General features: G+C 24.8%; 1 protein-coding gene across 1 annotated transcript in view; it reads right to left on the reverse strand.

The window, feature by feature from the left end:
• Positions 1-20,035, reverse strand: part of side-VI (sidestep VI transmembrane protein) — a 663,002-nt gene that overhangs the window by 155,756 nt on the left and 487,211 nt on the right. The window contains exon 11 of the mRNA XM_075289298.1: positions 2,366-2,496. Coding sequence (XP_075145413.1) covers positions 2,366-2,496 — 131 coding nt within the window. The remainder of the gene's footprint in view (positions 1-2,365; positions 2,497-20,035) is intronic.

Genomic DNA, 20,035 nt, shown 5'->3' on the forward strand with positions numbered 1-20,035 from the left:
GCTAACAACCATACCAAAATTGGTCCAATCACACAAAAATTGGTCCATATCGGTTCATAATCATGGTTGCCACTAGAGCCAAAATAATCTACCAAATTTTATTTCTATAGAAAATTTTGTCAAAATTTTATTTCTATAGAAAATTTTGTCAAAATTTTATTTCTAGAGAAAATTTTGTTAAAATTTTATTCGGTTCATAATAAAATTTTCATCATAGTCAAAAATTTTATTTCTATAGAAAATTTTGTCAAAATTTTATTTCTATAGAAAATTTTGTTCAGATTTTACTCGGTTCATAATCGTGGTTGCCACTCGAGCGAAAAATAATCTACCAAGATTTTATTTCTATAGAAAATTTTGTCAAAAGTTTATTTCTATAGAAAATTTTGTTAAAATTTTATTTCTGTAGATATTTTTGTCAAAATTTTCTTTCTATAGAAAATTTTGTCAAAATTTTTATTTCTATAGAAAATTTTGTTAAAATTTTATTTCTGTAGAAAATTTTGTCAAAATTTTTTGTCTACTTTGTCAAACTGAATTATATACGTATTGGATCGATCTTTTTTGATTTAATATATACCACGTATGGACTTACATACAATTTAGAAGATGGTGTTAGGAGGTTTTAAGATACCTTGCCATCGGCAAGCGTTACCGCAACGTAAGTAATTCGATTGTGGATGGCAGTGTTTAGAAGAAGTTTCTACGCAATCCATGATGGAGGGTACATAAGCTTCGGCCTGGCCGAACTTTCGGCCGTATATACTTGTTTTTATAAAAACTGAAATTTCGAATAAATTTTCTATAAAATACAATTTCGACTAAATTTCCTATAACACACAATTTCGCCAAAATACTCTACCAAACTCGATGAAGTTTTCAATAAAAAATTAAATGTTGACTAAATTTTCTATTAAAACTGAAATTCGGACTAATTTTTCTATAAAATACAATTTCGACAAAATTTTCAATAAAACTATACGAAATTTTTTTTTCGACAAAATACTCTACAAAATAAAATTACTACAAAACTTTGTATAAAACTAACATTTAATTTCTACTATATTTTCTATAAAAAAATTAAATTTTCAATTAAAATTGAATTTATACAATTTTTTTTTATAAAAGATTTCGTCAAGTATCCAATTTCGTTAAAATATTCTAAAAATATTATAATTTTATTTATAAAATTATAAAACTATTTATCTAAAAAAATTTTTACATACAAATTCATTTCCGAAAAAAATCCATAAACATTTAATTTCAACTTTTTCATAAAAAAATAATTTTGAAGATTTTTTTTGAAAATTAAATGTCAACGATTTTTTTTCCCTATTTTGTTATATAAGGCCCATATATTTTTTTCTAAAATACAATTTCTACGAATATCGCCGCATATCAAAATTTCTTAAATTAATTTAATTTCCACACAATTTTCTAAGAAAAATCAAATGTTCACAAAATTTTCTCAAAAAATTCAAAATTTCTAACAATTTTCCATAAATGTAACCTCAAATTACTTTTCCCATATTTTCATTTGATTTGATACCAATTCATAATAGTTTCACCTAAAGCCAATTATTTTAGCCAATATGTATACATTTCAATTATTTCTGCAATTTTTTTGCGATTTTTCCCAATAGTTCAAATCAATTATTAATTTCCATTATCCTCACTAACTCGCAATAACAATCTATTGGATATTTGTATAACAAAGTTACATCAATGTTAGGATGTTAACAACTCCCACCACATCCACATTGTGTTGTTCGAATGTAATTAAAAATTCAAGTTTGCTTACGGCATTATTTACGTAAAAGACAAAGAGCGAGAGCGAGAGAGAGATTAAAATAACAGGTCATTGTTTATTAGTTTTTCATTTTGTAACTTTGACATGATGAACTGCATTGCCTTTTGTCTTCCATCACTGCAGTAGGGAATAACGAAAATTGTAAAAAAAAATATATATTTGTATTACAATTCGTTATGCTATTTTAATGAAATTACATTCAAACAATTCTAATAAAACAGAGTAAGAATTAAATGATATTCTTTGGAGAGTTTTCCTCATAAAGAGAAAGAGAACGAGAGAGAGAGAGATAAGTATGTAATACAGCGTTGCTCTTTATGTTATAACACATAACTGTAGAAAGTCAAATTTTCTCTTTTACATTAACAGTTTTCATAAAGTCTATAAAAAAACATTCAACAAAACAAAATTCATTTTTGTTTTAATAAAAACAAAAAACACTCCAGCTCTAGAATATCCATTTAAGTGTCCATTATTTCATACCCAAGATCTTGCCAACTTAGGCATTTACATATTTTAATTTATTCCCCTAGATTTTATAGAATATATACTTACATTATGCTTCCATATGACTTTATAAGCTGCAGGATTTGCATGAACTTTACACTCAAAATAGACATCATCACCTTCTTCAATATCCTCAGGATTAAGATTTGAACCCAAATCCAGTTGAAGAGTGGGTATAACTGTAACAAATACAAGAAAAACAAACCAAAAAAAAAACACGACAACATAAGTTTTTGAAAGCATCTTAAAATATTTATAAAATAGTATATACATATATAATTAAAATATAACATGCATTTATATGTATATCTTCCATGAGAAAAAAAAAGCGAAACTTTTTATGTCAAGAAAAAAATTTTGTTTTTAATCTTCTGACATTCACACTTCATTCATTCAGTATGAAAGTGAATAAAAAAACGATCCTATTATAAGAAGAAGCTGTTGCAAATATAGACTTGCTTTTATCAGCAAAGATTTGCGATGCCTTTTGTGAGGCCATTGTTTGCATTATTTTGCCATGAAAGATTCTCTATGTCGGTTCTTTGATGGTTATGTGTGACAGAGAGCAAGAGAGGATGAGAGACATTTTACTATAATCCAGTGAGTCAAGAGACTTAAATTAGAAACGTTTAAAAGGCCTCAATTATACATTGTTGCGATTTTGGTAAAAAAAAAACGATATTTTTGGTCTTCAAACAATAACTAAAATTTATAATTTTTTATACCCTCCACCATAGGATGGGGGTATATTAACTTTATCATTCCGTTTGTAACACATCGAAATATTGCTCTAAGACCCCATAAAGTATATATATTCTGGGTCGTGGTGAAATTCTGAGTCCATCTGAGCATATCCATCCGTCCGTCCGTCTGTTGAAATCACGCTAACTTCCGAACGAAACAAGCTATCGTCTTGAAACTTGGCACAAGTAGTTGTTATTGATGTAGGTCGGATGGTATTGCAAATGGGCCATATCGGTATAGCCCCCATATAAACCCATCCCAGGATTTGGTTTGCCGATCCTCTAAGAGAAGCAAATTTCATCCGATCTGGCTGAAATTTGGTACACGGTGTTGGTATATGGTCTCTAATAACCATGCAAAAATTGGTCAACATCGGTCAATAACTGTATATAGCCCCCATATAAACCGATCCCCCGATTTGGCTTGCCGAGCCTCTAAGAGAAGCAAATTTCATCCGATCCGGCTGAAATTTGGTACACGGTGTTGGTATATGGTCTCTAATAACCATGCAAAAATTGGTCAACATCGGTCCATAATTATATATAGCCCCCATATAAACTGATCACCAGATTTGACCTCCGGACCCTCTTGGAAGACCAAAATTCATCTGATTCAGTTAAAATTTGGTACGTGGTTTTAGTATATGGCCTCAAACACCCATGCAAAAATTGGTCGAAATCGGTCAATAATTATATATAGGCCCCATATAAACCGATCCCCAGATTTGACCTCCGGAGCCCCTTGGAAGAGCAAAATTCATCCGATTCGGTTGAAATTTGGTACGTGATGTTAGTATATGGCGGTAGTATATGATATTTAACAACTAGAGGTGTGCACGTGACACGAAATTGTCGTGACTCACGCGTGAGTCGTGATTCACGCTGACGGCAATGGCTTGAGTGTGCGTGAGCGTGATTAACCAACCAAATGGCGTGCGTGAGCGTGAGTCACGAAAATAATATCTTCGTGAATGTGCGTGAGTAACGAAATTCGCAAAAACACACTCACGAAAATAATTTCGCGTACGAACATAAAATGCTTACGAGTTGAATTCATTTATAATTTTAGTGACACCCTAGGTGTTAAGAGTTTTATAACGCTCTCGATTTTACACATACTCATGTTTTCAATCAGGTTCTATAGGTAAATTACTCATAAAATTATTCGTGAGTCACGACGTTTTTTGTGAGTCACGACATTTTTCGTGAGTCACGACATCTAAAAGATTTTCGTGCGTGAGTGTGCGTGAGTACAAATTTTCTTTTCGTGAGCGTGCGTGAGCGTGAGCAAAATATTACTCACGTGCACACCTCTATTAACAACCATGCCAAAAGTGCTCCATATCAGTCCATAATCATATATAGCCCCCATATAGACCGATCCCGAGATTTGGTTTTGGAGCCTCTTGGAGGAGCAAATTTCATTCGAGTCAATTGAAATTTGGTACATTGTGCTAGCATATGGCCGTTAACGGCCATGCCTCACTTAGGTCCATATCGGTCTATAGTTATATATAGCCCTCAGATAAATCGATCCCCAATCACACAAACACAAAAATTGGTCCATATCAAGTCCATAATTGTATATAGATCCCATATAAGCGACCCCCATATTTCAATTCTGGCTCTCTACGTACCATGCAAAAGTCCATATCGATTCGTAATTAGTCGTAGACTTACCTATACATACATTTTTTGTCTAATACATATATACCACGTATGGACTAACTCACAATTTAGAAAACGATGTTAAGAAGTTTTAAGATACCACAACCCAAGTAATTCGATTGTGGATGACAGTCTTTCGTAGAAGTTTCTACGCAATCCATGGTGGAGGGTACATAAAATTCGGCCTGGCCGAACTTACGGCCGTATATACTTGTTTTTTTTTTTTTTTAACTAACTTCATTTTTTTTAATATCATTTTTTTCTATTAGCTAAAGTTCAATTCACACGTCTTCTAAATCGAAATTTCAAAATGATCTCTAATTTTATTAAGGGGTCAATTTTCATGCTTCACGGACATTTTTTAGGGCTAATATTCATTATGAAGTGTCGCCCCACATGTCAGGCCCTTTTTGGGGCTTATTTTCCTAGGACTCATTCTTATTTTTTTATTGCTGGATTTCCCCCCATCTCATGGCCTTGCAAAATTCTCCACTGTTTCTTTTCGTATGTGAATATAGTCTTCTCGATATCTTTTGTCTCAGAAAACTTAGTGACAAAAAAAAATTCATCTTGTTTTCCTTTGGGGCCTTTGTTTCACATCAGCTTTTAGTGACGTGAAGCTTCTTCGCCAAGGAAAACTAAAAGCAACAAAAAAAAAATGTGCACATAATACCCCAAATAGAATCATTTTGGGTTTGCTATGAGAGCTGTTCAGCGACTACAACAAAGGGTTAATCTGCGATTATCGGGTATTAGTGTCACTTACTTTTTCTGCATCATCTTCTTGTGTTAGTTGTTTTGTTGGTGCAATCTCTCGCATACATTTAGGGGTGTCTGTTTGTGTATGTGTGTCTGGGCTGTCGTCTTCTGTTGTCATTTCTTCTTAAGAGACTTTTAATTATTTCTCACATATTTGTTGTTTTTTTTTTATCTCACCCCCCTCCCAAATATATGGGATTTCTCAGAGAATCTCAAAAGGAATGTTGAAATTTGTATAGAAAGTTTCTTTACATTCAAACCATATTTACTTTTTCCAGCTAAGAAGATTTAGTTTTCGTTTTTTTGAGGGGTTTTCTTAGGGATTTTTGTATTTACTTTTGTTTTGTGTTTTGCTCTCAAGCTTATCCATGAAAACTTGTGGAAAAAATTCCAAGCAAAATGTAAATAAATAATTACAGTGATTCCTAAATGTAAATGTGGTTGAAAGCAATAAGCACATAACTTTAACAACTTATTTGAACAGCTTTAAAAAAATAAAATTTTCATGTCCATTGAAAAAAAAAACTATACAATTTGGGAAAAATTCGCACAAAAATTTCCAAAATGGAAGATTTTTTTTTATAATTGAATTTTCATAACCATTGACAAAAAAATCAATTCGACGAAAATCTCCAATATTGGCAACTCCGATTCCGTTATTTGAGTAGTATCTTTAGTCTCTCACTTGTTATCTCTCCTGAGAGTGAGTGCATGTGTCAACTTTTTGTTACTTATCCTACAAGATATTAAAAAATGAGGGCTTCCTTGTACCTCATAGAACAAAATCTCCAAGTTGGGAAACCCCAACAAAAATTCTCGAAATATTTTCCACCAACTCCACTTTCCATAATTGAAAATTTTCGTATCCTTTACAAAAAAATATACAATTTGGAGAAAATCTTAATATCTGGAAAAAAAAAATCCACTAAATCCACAGATTCCATAAATGCAATTTTCGTCTTCATTAAAAAAATTTTAATTTGGAGAAAATCTTCTATACTGGCAACTCTGATTGCGACATCTGAACAGTAGTGTTGCCATTTTGTCCGTCGGATCAAAATTGGTCAAAAATATTATTAAATTTTAAATTTGGTCCGATGGTCGAACCAAATGGAATTTGGTTCATTTTGGTCCGTTTTCGTCAAATCGGTAATCTTTCAAAATTTTGACAAAAATTTCTACAGAAATAAAATTTTGACCACAAATTTCTATAGAAATAAAATTTTGGCAAAATTTCCTAAAGAAATGAAATTTTTAAAAAAATTTTATATAAAAAATAAAATGTTGACACAATTTTCTGCAGAAATAAAATTTGGACAAAATTTTCTATAGAAATAAAATTTGGATAAAATTTTATATAGAAATAAAATTTTGACAAAACTTTATATAGAAATAAATGTTTGACAAAATTTTCTATAAAAAAAAAATTTGGACAAATTTTTCTGTACAAATAAAATTTTGACAAAATTTTCTACAGAAATAAAATGTTGACAAATTTTTTTAAAGAAAAAAAAAAATGACAATTTTTTTAAAGAAAAAAAATTAACAAAGCTTTCTATAGAAATAAAATTTTGGCTAAATTTTGTATAGAAATAAAATTTTGACAAAATTTTGTATAGAAATAAAATTTTGACAAAATTTTGTATAGAAATAAAATTTTGACAAAATTTTGTATAGAAATAAAATTTTGACAAAATTTTCTATATAAATAAAAGTTTGAAAAATTTTCTACAGAAATAAAATTTTGGCTAAATTTTCAATACAAATGGAATTTTTTATAAAATTTCCTACAGAAATGAAATTGTGACAAAATTTCCTATAGTAATAAAATTTGGACAAACTTTTCTATAGAAATAAAATTTGGATAAAATTTTCTATAGAAATAAAATTTGGCCAAAATTTCGACTGAAATAAAAAAGAAATATATTTTTGACAACAGTTCCCAAAGAAATGAAATTTGGACAAAATTTTCTAATGAAATGAAATTTGGACAAAATTTTCAATAGAAATAAAATTTGGACAAAATTTCCTATAGAAAAAAAAATTGGCAAAATGTCCTAACGAAATGAAATTTTGACAAAATTTTCTATAGAAATTAAATTTGGACAAATTTTTCTATAGAAATAACATTTGGACACAATTTTCTATAGAAATAAAAGCTTGACTAAAATTTCTATTGAAATAAAACTTGGACAAAATTTTCTACAGAAATAAAATTTGGACAAAATTTTATATAAAAAAATTTGGCAAATTTTCCTAAAGAAATGAAATTTTGGCAAAATTTTCTATAGAAATTAAATTTGGACAAACTATTCTATAGAAATAAAATTTAAACAATATTTTCTATAGAAATAAAAGCTCGACTAACATTTATATAGAAAAAAAATTTGGACAAAATTTTATATAGAAAAAAAATTTTGGCAAAATTTCCTAATGAAATAAAATTTAAAAAAAAAAAACTTTCTACAGAAATTAAATGTGGACACAATTTTCAATAGAAATAAAATTTGGACAAAATTTCCTATAGAAAAAAATTTTTGGCAAAATTTCCTAAAGAAATAAAATTTTGACAAAATTTTCTATAGAAATTAAATTTGGACAAGCTTTTCTATAGAAATAAAATGTGGACAAAATTTTCTATAAAAATAAAAGCTTGACTAAAATTTCTATAGAAATAAAATTTGGACAAAATATTATTTCTATAGAAATAAAAATTTGGACAAAATTTCTTATAGAAAAAAAATGTTGGCAAAATTTCCTGAAGAAATGAAATTTTGACAAAACTTTCTATAGAAATTAAATTTGGACAAACTTTTCTATAGAAATAAAATTTGGACACAATTTTCTTTAGAAATAAAATTTGGACAAAATTTTCTTTAGAAATAAAATTTTATTTCTATAGAAATAAAAACTTGGACAAAATTTCTTATAGAAAAAAAATTTTGGCAAAATTTCCTAAAGAAATAAAATTTTAAAAAAACTTTCTATAGAAATAAAATGTGGACAAAATTTTCTATAGAAATAAAATTTGGACAAAATTTTCTATAGAAAAATTTTTTGGCAAAATTTCCTAAAGAAATGAAATTTTGACAAAATTTTCTATAGAAATAAAAGCTTGACTAAATTTTCTATAAAAATAAAATTTGGACAAAATTTTATTTCTATAGAAATAATAATTTGGAAAAAATTTCTTATAGAAAAAAAATTTTGGCAAAATTTCCTGAGGAAATGAAATTTTGACAAAATTTTCTATAGAAATTAAATTTGGACAAACTTTTCTATACAAATAAAATTTGGACAAAATTTTCTATAGAAATAAAATTTGGACAAAATTTTCTATTGAAATAAAATTTGGACAAAATTTTATATAGAAAAAAAAATTTTGGCAAAATTTCCTAAAGAAATAAAATTTTAACAATATTTTCTATAGAAATAAAATTTGGACAAAATTTTCAATAGAAATAAAATTTGAACAAAATTTCCTATAGAAAAAAAATTTTGGCAAAATTTCCTAAAGAAATGAAATTTTGACAAAATTTTCTATAGAAATTAAATTTGGACTAACTTTTCTATAGAAATAAAATTTGGACAAAATTTTCTATAGAAATAAAAGCTTGACTAAAATTTCTATAGAAATGAAATTTTGACAAAATTTTCTATAGAAATTAAATTTGGACTAACTTTTCCATAGAAATAAAATTTGGACAAAATTTTCTATAGAAATTAAAGCTTGACTAAAATTTCTATAGAAATAAAATTTGGACAAAATTTTCTATAGAAATAAAATTTGGACAAAATTTTCTCTAGAAATAAAATTTGGACAAAATTTTCAATAGAAATAAAATTTGGACACAATTTCCTATAGAAAAGAAAATTTGGCAAAATTTCCTAAAGAAATGAAATTTTGACAAAATTTTCTATAGAAATTGAATTTGGACAAATTTTGCTATAGAAATAAAATTTGGACAAAATTTTCTATAGAAATAGCTTTACTAAAATCTCTATAGAAATAAAATTTGGACAAAATTTTCTCTAGAAATAAAATTTGGACAAAATTTTCAATAGAAATAAAATTTGGACAAAATTTCCTAGAGAAAAAAAAAAATTGGCAAAATTTCCTAAAGAAATGAAATTGTGACAAAATTTTCTATAGAAATTAAATTTGGACAAAATTGTCTATAGAAATAAAATGTTGACAAAATTTTCAATAGAAATAAAATTTGGACAAAATATCCTATAGAAAAAAATTTTTGCCAAAATTTCCTAAAGAAATGAAATTTTGACAAAATTGTCTATAGAAATAAAATTTTGACAAAATTTTATGCAGAAATAAAAAGAAATAAAAAATTTGACAAAATTTTCTATCGAAGGGAAAAAATTTTAAAAATATTAACTTTTAAATTATATTAACGTAATTTTGGAAAAATGTTGGTCCAAAATAAATGTTCATTGAGGCAACGCTGCTGAGCAGTATCTTTACTCTCGCACTTGTTATCCCTCCTGGGTGAGAGTACATGTACTTGTATCACTTATTTGTTAATTGTCGAAGATAAGCAAAAATCTCAAAGGATGGAAATTCCTTGAAATTTTTTTTCACCATTGAAAAAAATCTCCAAGGTGGGGAATATCCCCACAAACATTTTCCAAATATCTGGAAATTTTCCATCAAAGTCACAAGCTCCATAATTGAAAATGTTCGTCCTTTTGAAAAATATATTCAAGTTGGAAAAAATTTCCATTACTGGAAATCTGGAAAATTTCCATCAAAGTCACAAGCTCCATAATTGAAAATTTTCGGCGTTTTGAAAAAAAATATCCATGTTGGGGAAAATCTCCAATACTGGCAACTTCGATTCCAACATCCGAGCTGTATCGTTACTCTCCCCCTTGTTATCTCTTCTGAGAATGAGTGCATGTGTTATCTCTCACTTATCGTTGAAGATAATAAATGTACTCCTGATAGTGAGTACAGGTGCCAACTTATTTCTCACTTATCGTACAAGATAATCAATGCCTTGTGTGGGAGTGTATGTATGTAATCCAATATGGGATGACTTGAGTAGAGCTTTATATGAATTTGAATTTAATTTGTCACTCACTCAATATTTCTCTTATAGACTTAGCAATAATATCTCAAAGCTATTTAGTGGCACAAGGCACAATAAAAGATCAAGAATTTCTTGTTATTCCTATGGCATAGCAATGTCATATCAAAATCATCCTTCATCTGACCATGATAGGCTATAAGCTTTAGCTCTTTTTTTTTGCCATCTCTACTACTTCTTTAATACCATTTTTTATAGTCCATAGCAGAATCTAGGATTTTTTCTCTTTCAGTTAATATTCAGCGTAGCAATATAAACCCGATTTGCTGCTATAGTTTGTCTGTGTTGTTCTCTGTTCTTTTTAATAACAAGATATGCCAGCGCATAGTGAATCCTTACTTTTCATCACATTAACACTAAGCCCAAGCATCTTTGTTGGCTTGAATGTTAGTACGGTAGTTACTGAAGAAGCTCATTTTCTGGATGGTCATATGAAAGCAATAGCTTCTGTTGTTGGATGGTCTCGTCTTCTTTTTTTTTTTAAATTTGAAAATAAACCGGCAAATATCCAAGATGCCATCACGAAAAGCTTTTTTATCCTTTTTCATTCTTAATAAGCTCACCGAGGTGAAGTGTGTAAGAGAAAACTGTCTAATAAAATTTGAGCGCAGCTACACTCGAAAGATATTTTTGGTATTATTTTTTTTTTTTTGCAAATAGGTTGCGTTATTTACAAGTATCTCGAAAAAAATTGGAAAGTCAATTTTTATAATCGAAAGTCGCCTTTTTCAACATTAAAAAAATTAAAAAAATTTTTTGGATTCTTACGGAATTTCCTTTAAAATTCAAGGTAAATAAATTCGAAATATCCACTTTTCCAAAAAAAAATTGTCAACATTTTATATCCATAGAAAAATTTCTGAAATTTTTATTTCTATAGAAAAATTTAGTCAAAATTTTATTTCTATGGAAAATTTTGTCAAAATTTTATTTCCATAGAAAATTTTGTCAAAATTTTTTTTTTTGTAGAAAATTTGTCAAAATTTTATTTCTACGAAAAATTTTGTCAAAATTTTATTTCTATAGAAAATACTCTCAAAATTATCATTCTATAGAGAATTTTTCTTTCTTCATCATTTTTTTTCTGCCTGGGAAATTTTCTTTAAAGCCAAATTTTTATTTAATTCCATTTCAGGGAACAGAAAACAAAACACATTTATTTGAGTGTATTGAATAAAAATTGACCACAGGATTTTTGTTCGACTTCCCAATACTGTTGCTGAGATAACCAGTCCAAAAAAGGATAAGTATCAAAATGAAACTTACTGCAAGAGTTTGTAAGGAAGCCAAAGGATATGGTGGTGGTGGTTGTAGTCATGGCTCATTTTATTACCAAACACCCTTCACATTCAATTTATAAACAGAAAAGCCCATTAAAACATTACCATAACCCGATATGGCTCAGACTTATGTGCCATCTCTAAACATGGGGTATTTGCCACTTGCCATGGCCACCCATGATTGCATATCCTTTTACGTCATCGTTTTGGGTGCTAAGCTAAGCTATTGAAAGTTTATGTTTGGCTAGTATGGATCTATGAATGTGAGTGTGTGTGGGTGTATTGGTATGGTCGAAAGAAAAAACATTAAACATTTTTAGAAACTCTAAAAGGACTTGTTTTATTCATGTCTTATATTGTCGTAATCGTCGTCGTCATATAAAAAGCCCCAAAAATTCTTCAACAAAGCCAAATTGCACAAAGGGTAAAAATAGCATTTAAGTAATATAATCTCGTCTCCTCTCTCATCCCCTCCCCAACCACCTTTCAAACATTCTACGCAAGAGTTGCTCTAAGAAGACTAAGGAAATAAAAACCAGTTTAAGGGGTCTATTCGCTTATTCACTTCACTTCACAGGCCAACCTCTGGGGCTATTCAATTGTGTTAGAGTTATAAAGTCGGCATTTTATATTTGTGCTCAGGTCATTTACTATATATGGCCGACAATAAACTCAAACATATTTACTTTGGCATAAAATTGGCCATATCAATGGTTTACTACGTATAAAGAGTATTGCAACAATGAAATCGGGCTATTATTTTACGTCTAGGCATCACATATCAATCATGGTAAGTGATTAAACATTCGAGTGGCAAGGGTAAGACAATGTTGCATGTTAACTGTTTTTAGAATATTTAGAGTAAAATATTTGGAATGGCGGATGAGGGTTTTTCGATAAGGAGAATTTTTTTTTTTTCAAAATTGTATTTCCATAGAACATTTTTTAAAATTTTATTTCTATAGAAAATTTTCACAAAATTTAATTTCAATAGAAAATTTTTTCAAAATTTTTCTATAGAAAATTTTGTCAAAATTTTATTTCTATAGAAATTTTGTCAAAATTTTGTTTCTAGAAGAATTTGTCGAAATTTTATTTCTATAGACAATTTTGTCAAAATTTGATTTCTATAGAAAATTTTATCAAAATTTTATTTCTATAGAAAATTTTGTAAAATTTTATTTCTATAGAAACTTTTGGTAAAATTTTATTTCTATAGAAAATTTTCTCAAACTGGTATTTCTATAGAAAATTTTGTCAAAATTGTATTTCTATAGAAAATTTTTTCAAATTTTATTTCTATAGAAAATTTTGGTAAAATTTTATTTCTATAGAAAATTTTGGTAAAATTTTATTTTTATTGAAAATGTTGTCAAAACTTTATTTCTATATAAAATTTTGTCAACATTTTATTTCTATAGAAAATTTTGTCGAAATTTTTTTCTATAGAAAATTTTGTCAAATTTCATAGAAAATTTTGTCAAAATTTTATTTCTGTAGAAAATTTTCACAAAATTTAATTTCTATAGAAAATTTTTTTCCAAATTTTCTTTCCATAGAAAATTTTGTCAAAATTTTATTTCTATCGAAAATGTTGTCAAACTTTTATTTTTATAGAAAATTTTGGTAAAATTTTATTTCTATAGAAAATTTTCTCAACATTTTATTTCTATAGAAAATTTTGTCAAAATTTTGTTTCTAGAAGAAATGTTGTCAAACTTTTATTTCTATAGAAAATTTTGTCAAAATTTTATTTCTATAGAACATTTGGTAAATTTTTTCTATATAAAATTTTGTCAAATTTTATTTCTATAGAAAATTTTGGTAATATTTTATTTCTATAGAAAATTTTCACAAAATTGAATTTCTATAGAACATTTTGTCAAAATATTGTTTCTAAAAGAATTTGTCGAAATTTTATTTCTATAGAAAATTTTGTCAAAATTTTATTTATAAAGAAAACTTTGTCAAATTTTATTTCTATAGAAAATTTTGGTAAAATTTTATTTCCATACAAAATTTTCTCAAAATTTTGTTTCTATAGAAAATTTTGTCAACATTTTATTTCTATCGAAAATATTCTCAAAATTTTATTTCTATAGAAAATTTTGTCAACATTTTTTTCTGTCAATATTTTATGTCTTTGGAAATTTTTGTCAAAATTTTATTTTTATTTAAAATTTTAAAACATTTTTTTTCTTAAGAAAATTTTGTCGAAATTTTATTTCTATAGAAAATTTTCTCAAAATTTTATTTCTATAGAAAATTTTGTCAAAATTTTCTTTCTATATAAAATTTTGTCAACATTTTATTTCTATAGAAAATTTTGTTAAAATTTTATTTCTATATAAAATTTTCTCAAAATTTTATTTCTATTGAAAATTTTGTCGAAATTTTTTTCTGTCAAAATTTTATGTCTTTGGAAAATTTTGTCAAAATTTTATTACTATTTAAAATTTTAAAACATTCTTTTTCTATAGAAAATTTTGTCAAAATTTTATTTCTAGAAGAATTTGTCGAAATTTTACTTCTATAGAAAATTTTGTCAAAATTTTATTTCTATAGAAAATTTTGTCAAAATTTTATTTCTACAGAAAATTTTGTCAAATTTCATTTCTATAGAAAATTTTCTGAAAATTTTATTTCTATAGAAAATTTTGTCAAAATTTTTTTTCTATAGATAATTTTGTCACAATTTTGTTTCTAGAAGAATGTGTCGAAATTTTATTTCTATAGAAAATTTTGGTAAAATTTTATTTCTATATAAAATTTTGTTAAAACTTTATTTCTATAGAAAATTTTGGTAAAATTTTATTTCTATATTAAATTTTGTCTAAACTTTATTTCTATAGAAAATTTTGTCAAAATTTTATTTCTATAGAAAATTATGTGAGAACTTTATTTCTATAGAAAATTTTGTGAAAGCTTTATTTCTATAGAAAATTTTGTCAACATTTTATTTCTATAGAAATTTTTGTCAAAATTTTGTTTCTAGGAGAATTTGTCGAAATTTTATTTCTATAGAAAATTTTGGTAAAATTTTATTTCTATGGAAAATTTTCTCAAAATTTTATTTCTATAGAAAATTTTGTCAACATTTTTTTCTGTCAAAATTTTATGTCTTTGGAAAATTTTGTCAAAATTTTATTTCTATTTAAAATTTTCCCAACATTTTATTTCTATAGAAAATTTTGTCAAATTTTATTTCTATAGAAAATTTTGGTAAAATTTTATTTCTATAGAAAATTTTCTCAATATTTTATTTCTATAGAAAATTTTGTCAAAACTTTATTTCTATATAAAATTTTGTCAACATTTTATTTCTATAGAAAATTTTGTCGAAATTTTTTTCTGTAGAAAATTTTGTCGAAATTTAATTTCTGTAGAAAATTTTGTCGAAATTTTTTTCTGTAGAAAATTTTGTCGAAATTTTTCTCTGTAAAAAGTTTTCTCAAAAATTTATTCTATAAAAAATGTTGTCAAAAATTTATTTTCGTAGAAAATTTCTTCAAAATTGTATTTCTATAGAAAATTATGTGAGAACTTTATTTTTTGTGAAAGCTTTATTTCTATAGAAAATTTTGTCAACATTTTATTTCTATAGACATTTTTGTCAAAATTTTGTTTCTAGGAGAATTTGTCGAAATTTTATTTCTATAGAAAATTTTGGTAAAATTTTATTTCTATGGAAAATTTTCTCAAAATTTTATTTCTATAGAAAATTTTGTCAACATTTTTTTCTGTCAAAATTTTATGTCTTTGGAAAATTTTGTCAAAATTTTATTTCTATTTAAAATTTTCCCAACATTTTATTTCTATAGAAAATTTTGTCAAATTTTATTTCTATAGAAAATTTTGGTAAAATTTTATTTCTATAGAAAATTTTCGCAATATTTTATTTCTATAGAAAATTTTGTCAAAACTTTATTTCTATATAAAATTTTGTCAACATTTTATTTCTATAGAAAATTTTGTCGAAATTTTTTTCTGTAGAAAATTTTGTCGAAATTTAATTTCTGTAGAAAATTTTGTCGAAATTTTTTTCTGTAGAAAATTTTGTCGAAATTTTTCTCTGTAAAAAGTTTTCTCAAAAATTTATTCTATAAAAAATGTTGTCAAAAATTTATTTTCGTAGAAAATTTCTTCAAAATTGTATTTCTATAGAAAATTTTCTCAAAAATTTATATCTATAGAAAATTTTGTCAACATTTAATTTTATAGAAAATTTTGATACAATTTATTTCCTTAAAATTTTATTTCTATTGAATATTTTCTTAAAAATGTATTTCTATACAATTTTTTTTCAAAATTTTTTTGCTATATATTTTTTCCTATATATTATTTATATATTATATATTATTATATATTATTTGCCAAAATTTTATTTCTATTGAAAATTTTCTCAAAATTTTATTTCTAAAGAAAATTTTCTCAAACTCGTATTTCTATAGAAAAATTGCTGATAATTTTATTTCTATAGAATTTTTTCAAAATTTTATTTCTAAAGACAATTTTCTCAAAATATATTTTCTATTTTTTTTAAATCTTATTTCTATGGAAAATTTTGCCATATTTTATTTCTATAGAACATTTGATCAATTTTTTTTCTATGGAAAATTTTTTCAAAAAAATTGCTTATAATTTTATTTCTATAGAATTTTTTCAAAATTTTATTTCTAAAGACAATTTTCTCAAAAAATGTTTTCTATTTTGTTAAAATCTTATTTCTATAGAAAATTTTATTTCTAAATTTTATTCCTATAGAAAATTTTCTCAAAAATTTTTTTCTACTATTTGTCAAATTTTTAGTTCTATTGAAAATTTTCTCAAAAGTTTATTTTTAAAGAAAATTTTCTTAAACTTGTATTTCTATAGAAAAATTGCTTTTAATTTTATCTCTATAGAATTTTTCAAATTTTTTTTTAAAGACAATTTTCTCAAAAAAAATTATCTATTTTGTTAAAATGTTATTTCTAGAAGATTTATTTCTATAGAATATTTTGTCAAAATGTAATTTTATAGAAAATTTTGTTACAATTTATTTCCTACAAAGTTTATGTCTATTGAATATTTTCCTAAAAATGTTTTTCTATACAAATTTTTTTCAAAATTTTACTTCTATAAAAAGTTTTCTCAAACGTGTATTTCTACTATTTGTCGAAATTTTATTTCTTTTTATTGAAATTTTATTTTATTGAAATTGTGGTAAAATTTTATTTCTACAGAAAATTTTCTCAAAATTTTATTTCTATAGAAAATTTTTTCAAAATTTTTTCTGTAAAAAATGTTCTCAAAAGTTTATTTCTATAAAAAATTTATTTCTGTAGAAAATTTTCTCAAAATTGTATTTCTATAGAAAGTCTACTCAAAATTTTATTTCCATAGATAATTTTCTCAAAATTTTATTTCCATAGAAAATATTTTCAAAATTTTATTTTTATAGAAAATATTGTCAAAACTTTTTATGTATAGAAAATTTTGTCCAAATTTTATTTTCTATAAAAATTTGATCAAAATTTTATTCTATAGAAAATTTTGTCAAAATAAAAAATGTTCTCATGACAAAAACATATTTCCTGTTCGATTCTTTTTCAATTGATTGACAAATTAAGCTCTTTTTATAAATTACGAAGTAAACATTAAGCATGAGTCTAGAGTTGCAAAGACCTTTGCCAAAATATTCCATTTAGATGCCACTAACTAAGGTCTTCATCGCCCTTGTCATCTTAGTCGTTATCGTTGTCTGCGCTCTCGTTTATAGTATTAAACAACAACAACAAGAAAAAAAGCAGATAACATTTTTCAATTTCCACACTTATTTACATGAAAATAGCGTGCTAGCAAAAGGAAAATAAAGATGCTAAAGTTTTTCTTTACCACACACAGTCTTCAATAACTGAATAATAATGACCTACAACCTCATTCTCTTCGTCCTCCTCTCCAATAACATTCAAAACGAAACAAAATTGCAAATAAAGGAAGAAGCCCATGAAAAAGAAACTTGCTATCATAACGAAATTGAAAAAGTATCATTTTTATATTTTGTACATTTCCTTCTTGTAACTTAGTCAAATATGTATTTCCGCTAAGGATGAGAAAGAGAGATAGAGAAGAAAGGGATCTCACTTCACACAAAAAACTGTATGATGAAAAAAAAAAAATGGAAAACAATTTTCTAAAGGGATGCACACCAACAAATATGTTAACGCTTTATAGAACCTTACAATATTTCGAGTTTACCAAATATTTTCTATTTTTTTTGTTTCGTTTTCTCTCTGGTTTGAAGCTATAAAATTTCATAGATCATTGCTTTTATAGCCCCCCTCACACAATGTTGTCTAACCAAAAACTGAGACTAGTGTACAGGATACCGTTTTATATTTACACTGTCTGCCGCATGAAATTGCATTGGTTGTGGGTATTTTTGAAATTTAGTTGAACAAAAAAAATCTTTTATAAGCAATTTAAAGATGAATATTTTTTTATTTACTATTGGATTTACAAACACGGTTGATAGAAGGTTTGGTAGATTTTGCAAAATTTTCTATGACAAAATGTTCTAAAGGAATAAAATTTTAACAAAATTTTCTATAGGAATAAAATTTTGAGAAAATTTTCTATAGAAATAAAATTTTGAGAAACTTTTCTATAGAAATAAAATTTTTACAAAATTTTCTAAAGAAATAAAATTTTGACAAAATTTTCTATAAAAATAAAATTTTGACAAAATTTTCTATGGAAATAAAATTTTGTAGAGAAATAAAATTTTGATCAAATTTTCCACAGGAATAAAATTTTGACAGAATTTTTTATGGAAATAAAATTTTGACAAAATTTTGTAGAGAAATACAATTTTGATCAAATTTTCAACAGGAATAACATTTTGACAAAATTTTGTATAGAAATAAAATTTTGACAACATTTCCTATAGAAATAAAATTTTCTATAGAAATAATATTTTGACAAAATTTTCTATACAAATATAATTTTGACAAAATTTTCTATACAAATATATAGAAATAAAATTTTCTATAGATATAAAATTTTGACACAATTTTTTATAGAAATAAAATTTTGACAACATTTTCTATAGAAATAAAATTTTGATAAAATTTTCTATAGAAATAACATTTTGACAAAATTTTCTATAGAAATAAAATTTTCTATAGAATTAAAAAGTTGGCACAATTTTCAATAGAATTAAAAATTTGACACAATTTTCTATAGAAATAAAATTTTGACACAATTTTCTATAGAAATAAAATTTTGAGGATATTTTCTACACAAATAAAATTTTCTATAGAAATAAAATTTCGAAAAATTTTTCTATAGAAATGAAATTTTGATAAAATTTTCTATAGAAATAAAATTTTGAGAAAATTTTCCATGCAAATAAAATTTTGAGAAAATTTTCTATACAAATAAAATTTTAAGAAAATTTTCTATAAAAATAAAATTTTGAAAAAATTTTCTGTAGAAATAAAATTTTGAGAATATTTTATATGGAAATAAAATTTTGATCAAATTTTCTATAGGAATAAAATTTTGACAAAATTTTCTATAGAAATAAAATTTTGACAAAATTTTTACAGAAATAAAACTTTGAGAAAATTTTCTATAGAAATGAAATTTTGATAAAATTTTCTATAGAAATAAAATTTTGAGAAAATTTTCTATAGAAATGAAATTTTAACAATATTTTCTTAGAAAAAAAAAATTTGAAAAAATTTTCTATAGAAATAAAATTTTGACAATATTTTCTATAGAAATAAAATTTTGACAAAATTTTCTATAGCAATAAAATTTTGACAAAATTGTCTAGAAAAATAAAATTTTGACAAAATTTTCTATAGAAATAAAATTTTGACAAAATTTTCTATAAAAATAAAATTTTGACAAAATTTTCTATAGAAATAAAATTTTTGCAAAATTTTCTATAGAAATAAAATTTTGACAAAACTTTATATAAAAATAAAATTTTGACAAAATTTTCTATAAAAACAAAACTCTGAAAAAATTTTCTATAGAAATAAAATTTTGACAAAATTTTCTATAAAAATAAAATTTTGACAACATTTTCTAAAGAAATAAAATTTTGACAAAATTTTCTATAGAAATATAATTTTGGCAAAATTTTCTATAGAAACAAAATTTTGATAAATT

This window comes from Haematobia irritans, chromosome 1, assembly GCF_050003625.1.
Source record: "Haematobia irritans isolate KBUSLIRL chromosome 1, ASM5000362v1, whole genome shotgun sequence".
Lineage (NCBI taxonomy): Eukaryota > Metazoa > Arthropoda > Insecta > Diptera > Muscidae > Haematobia > Haematobia irritans.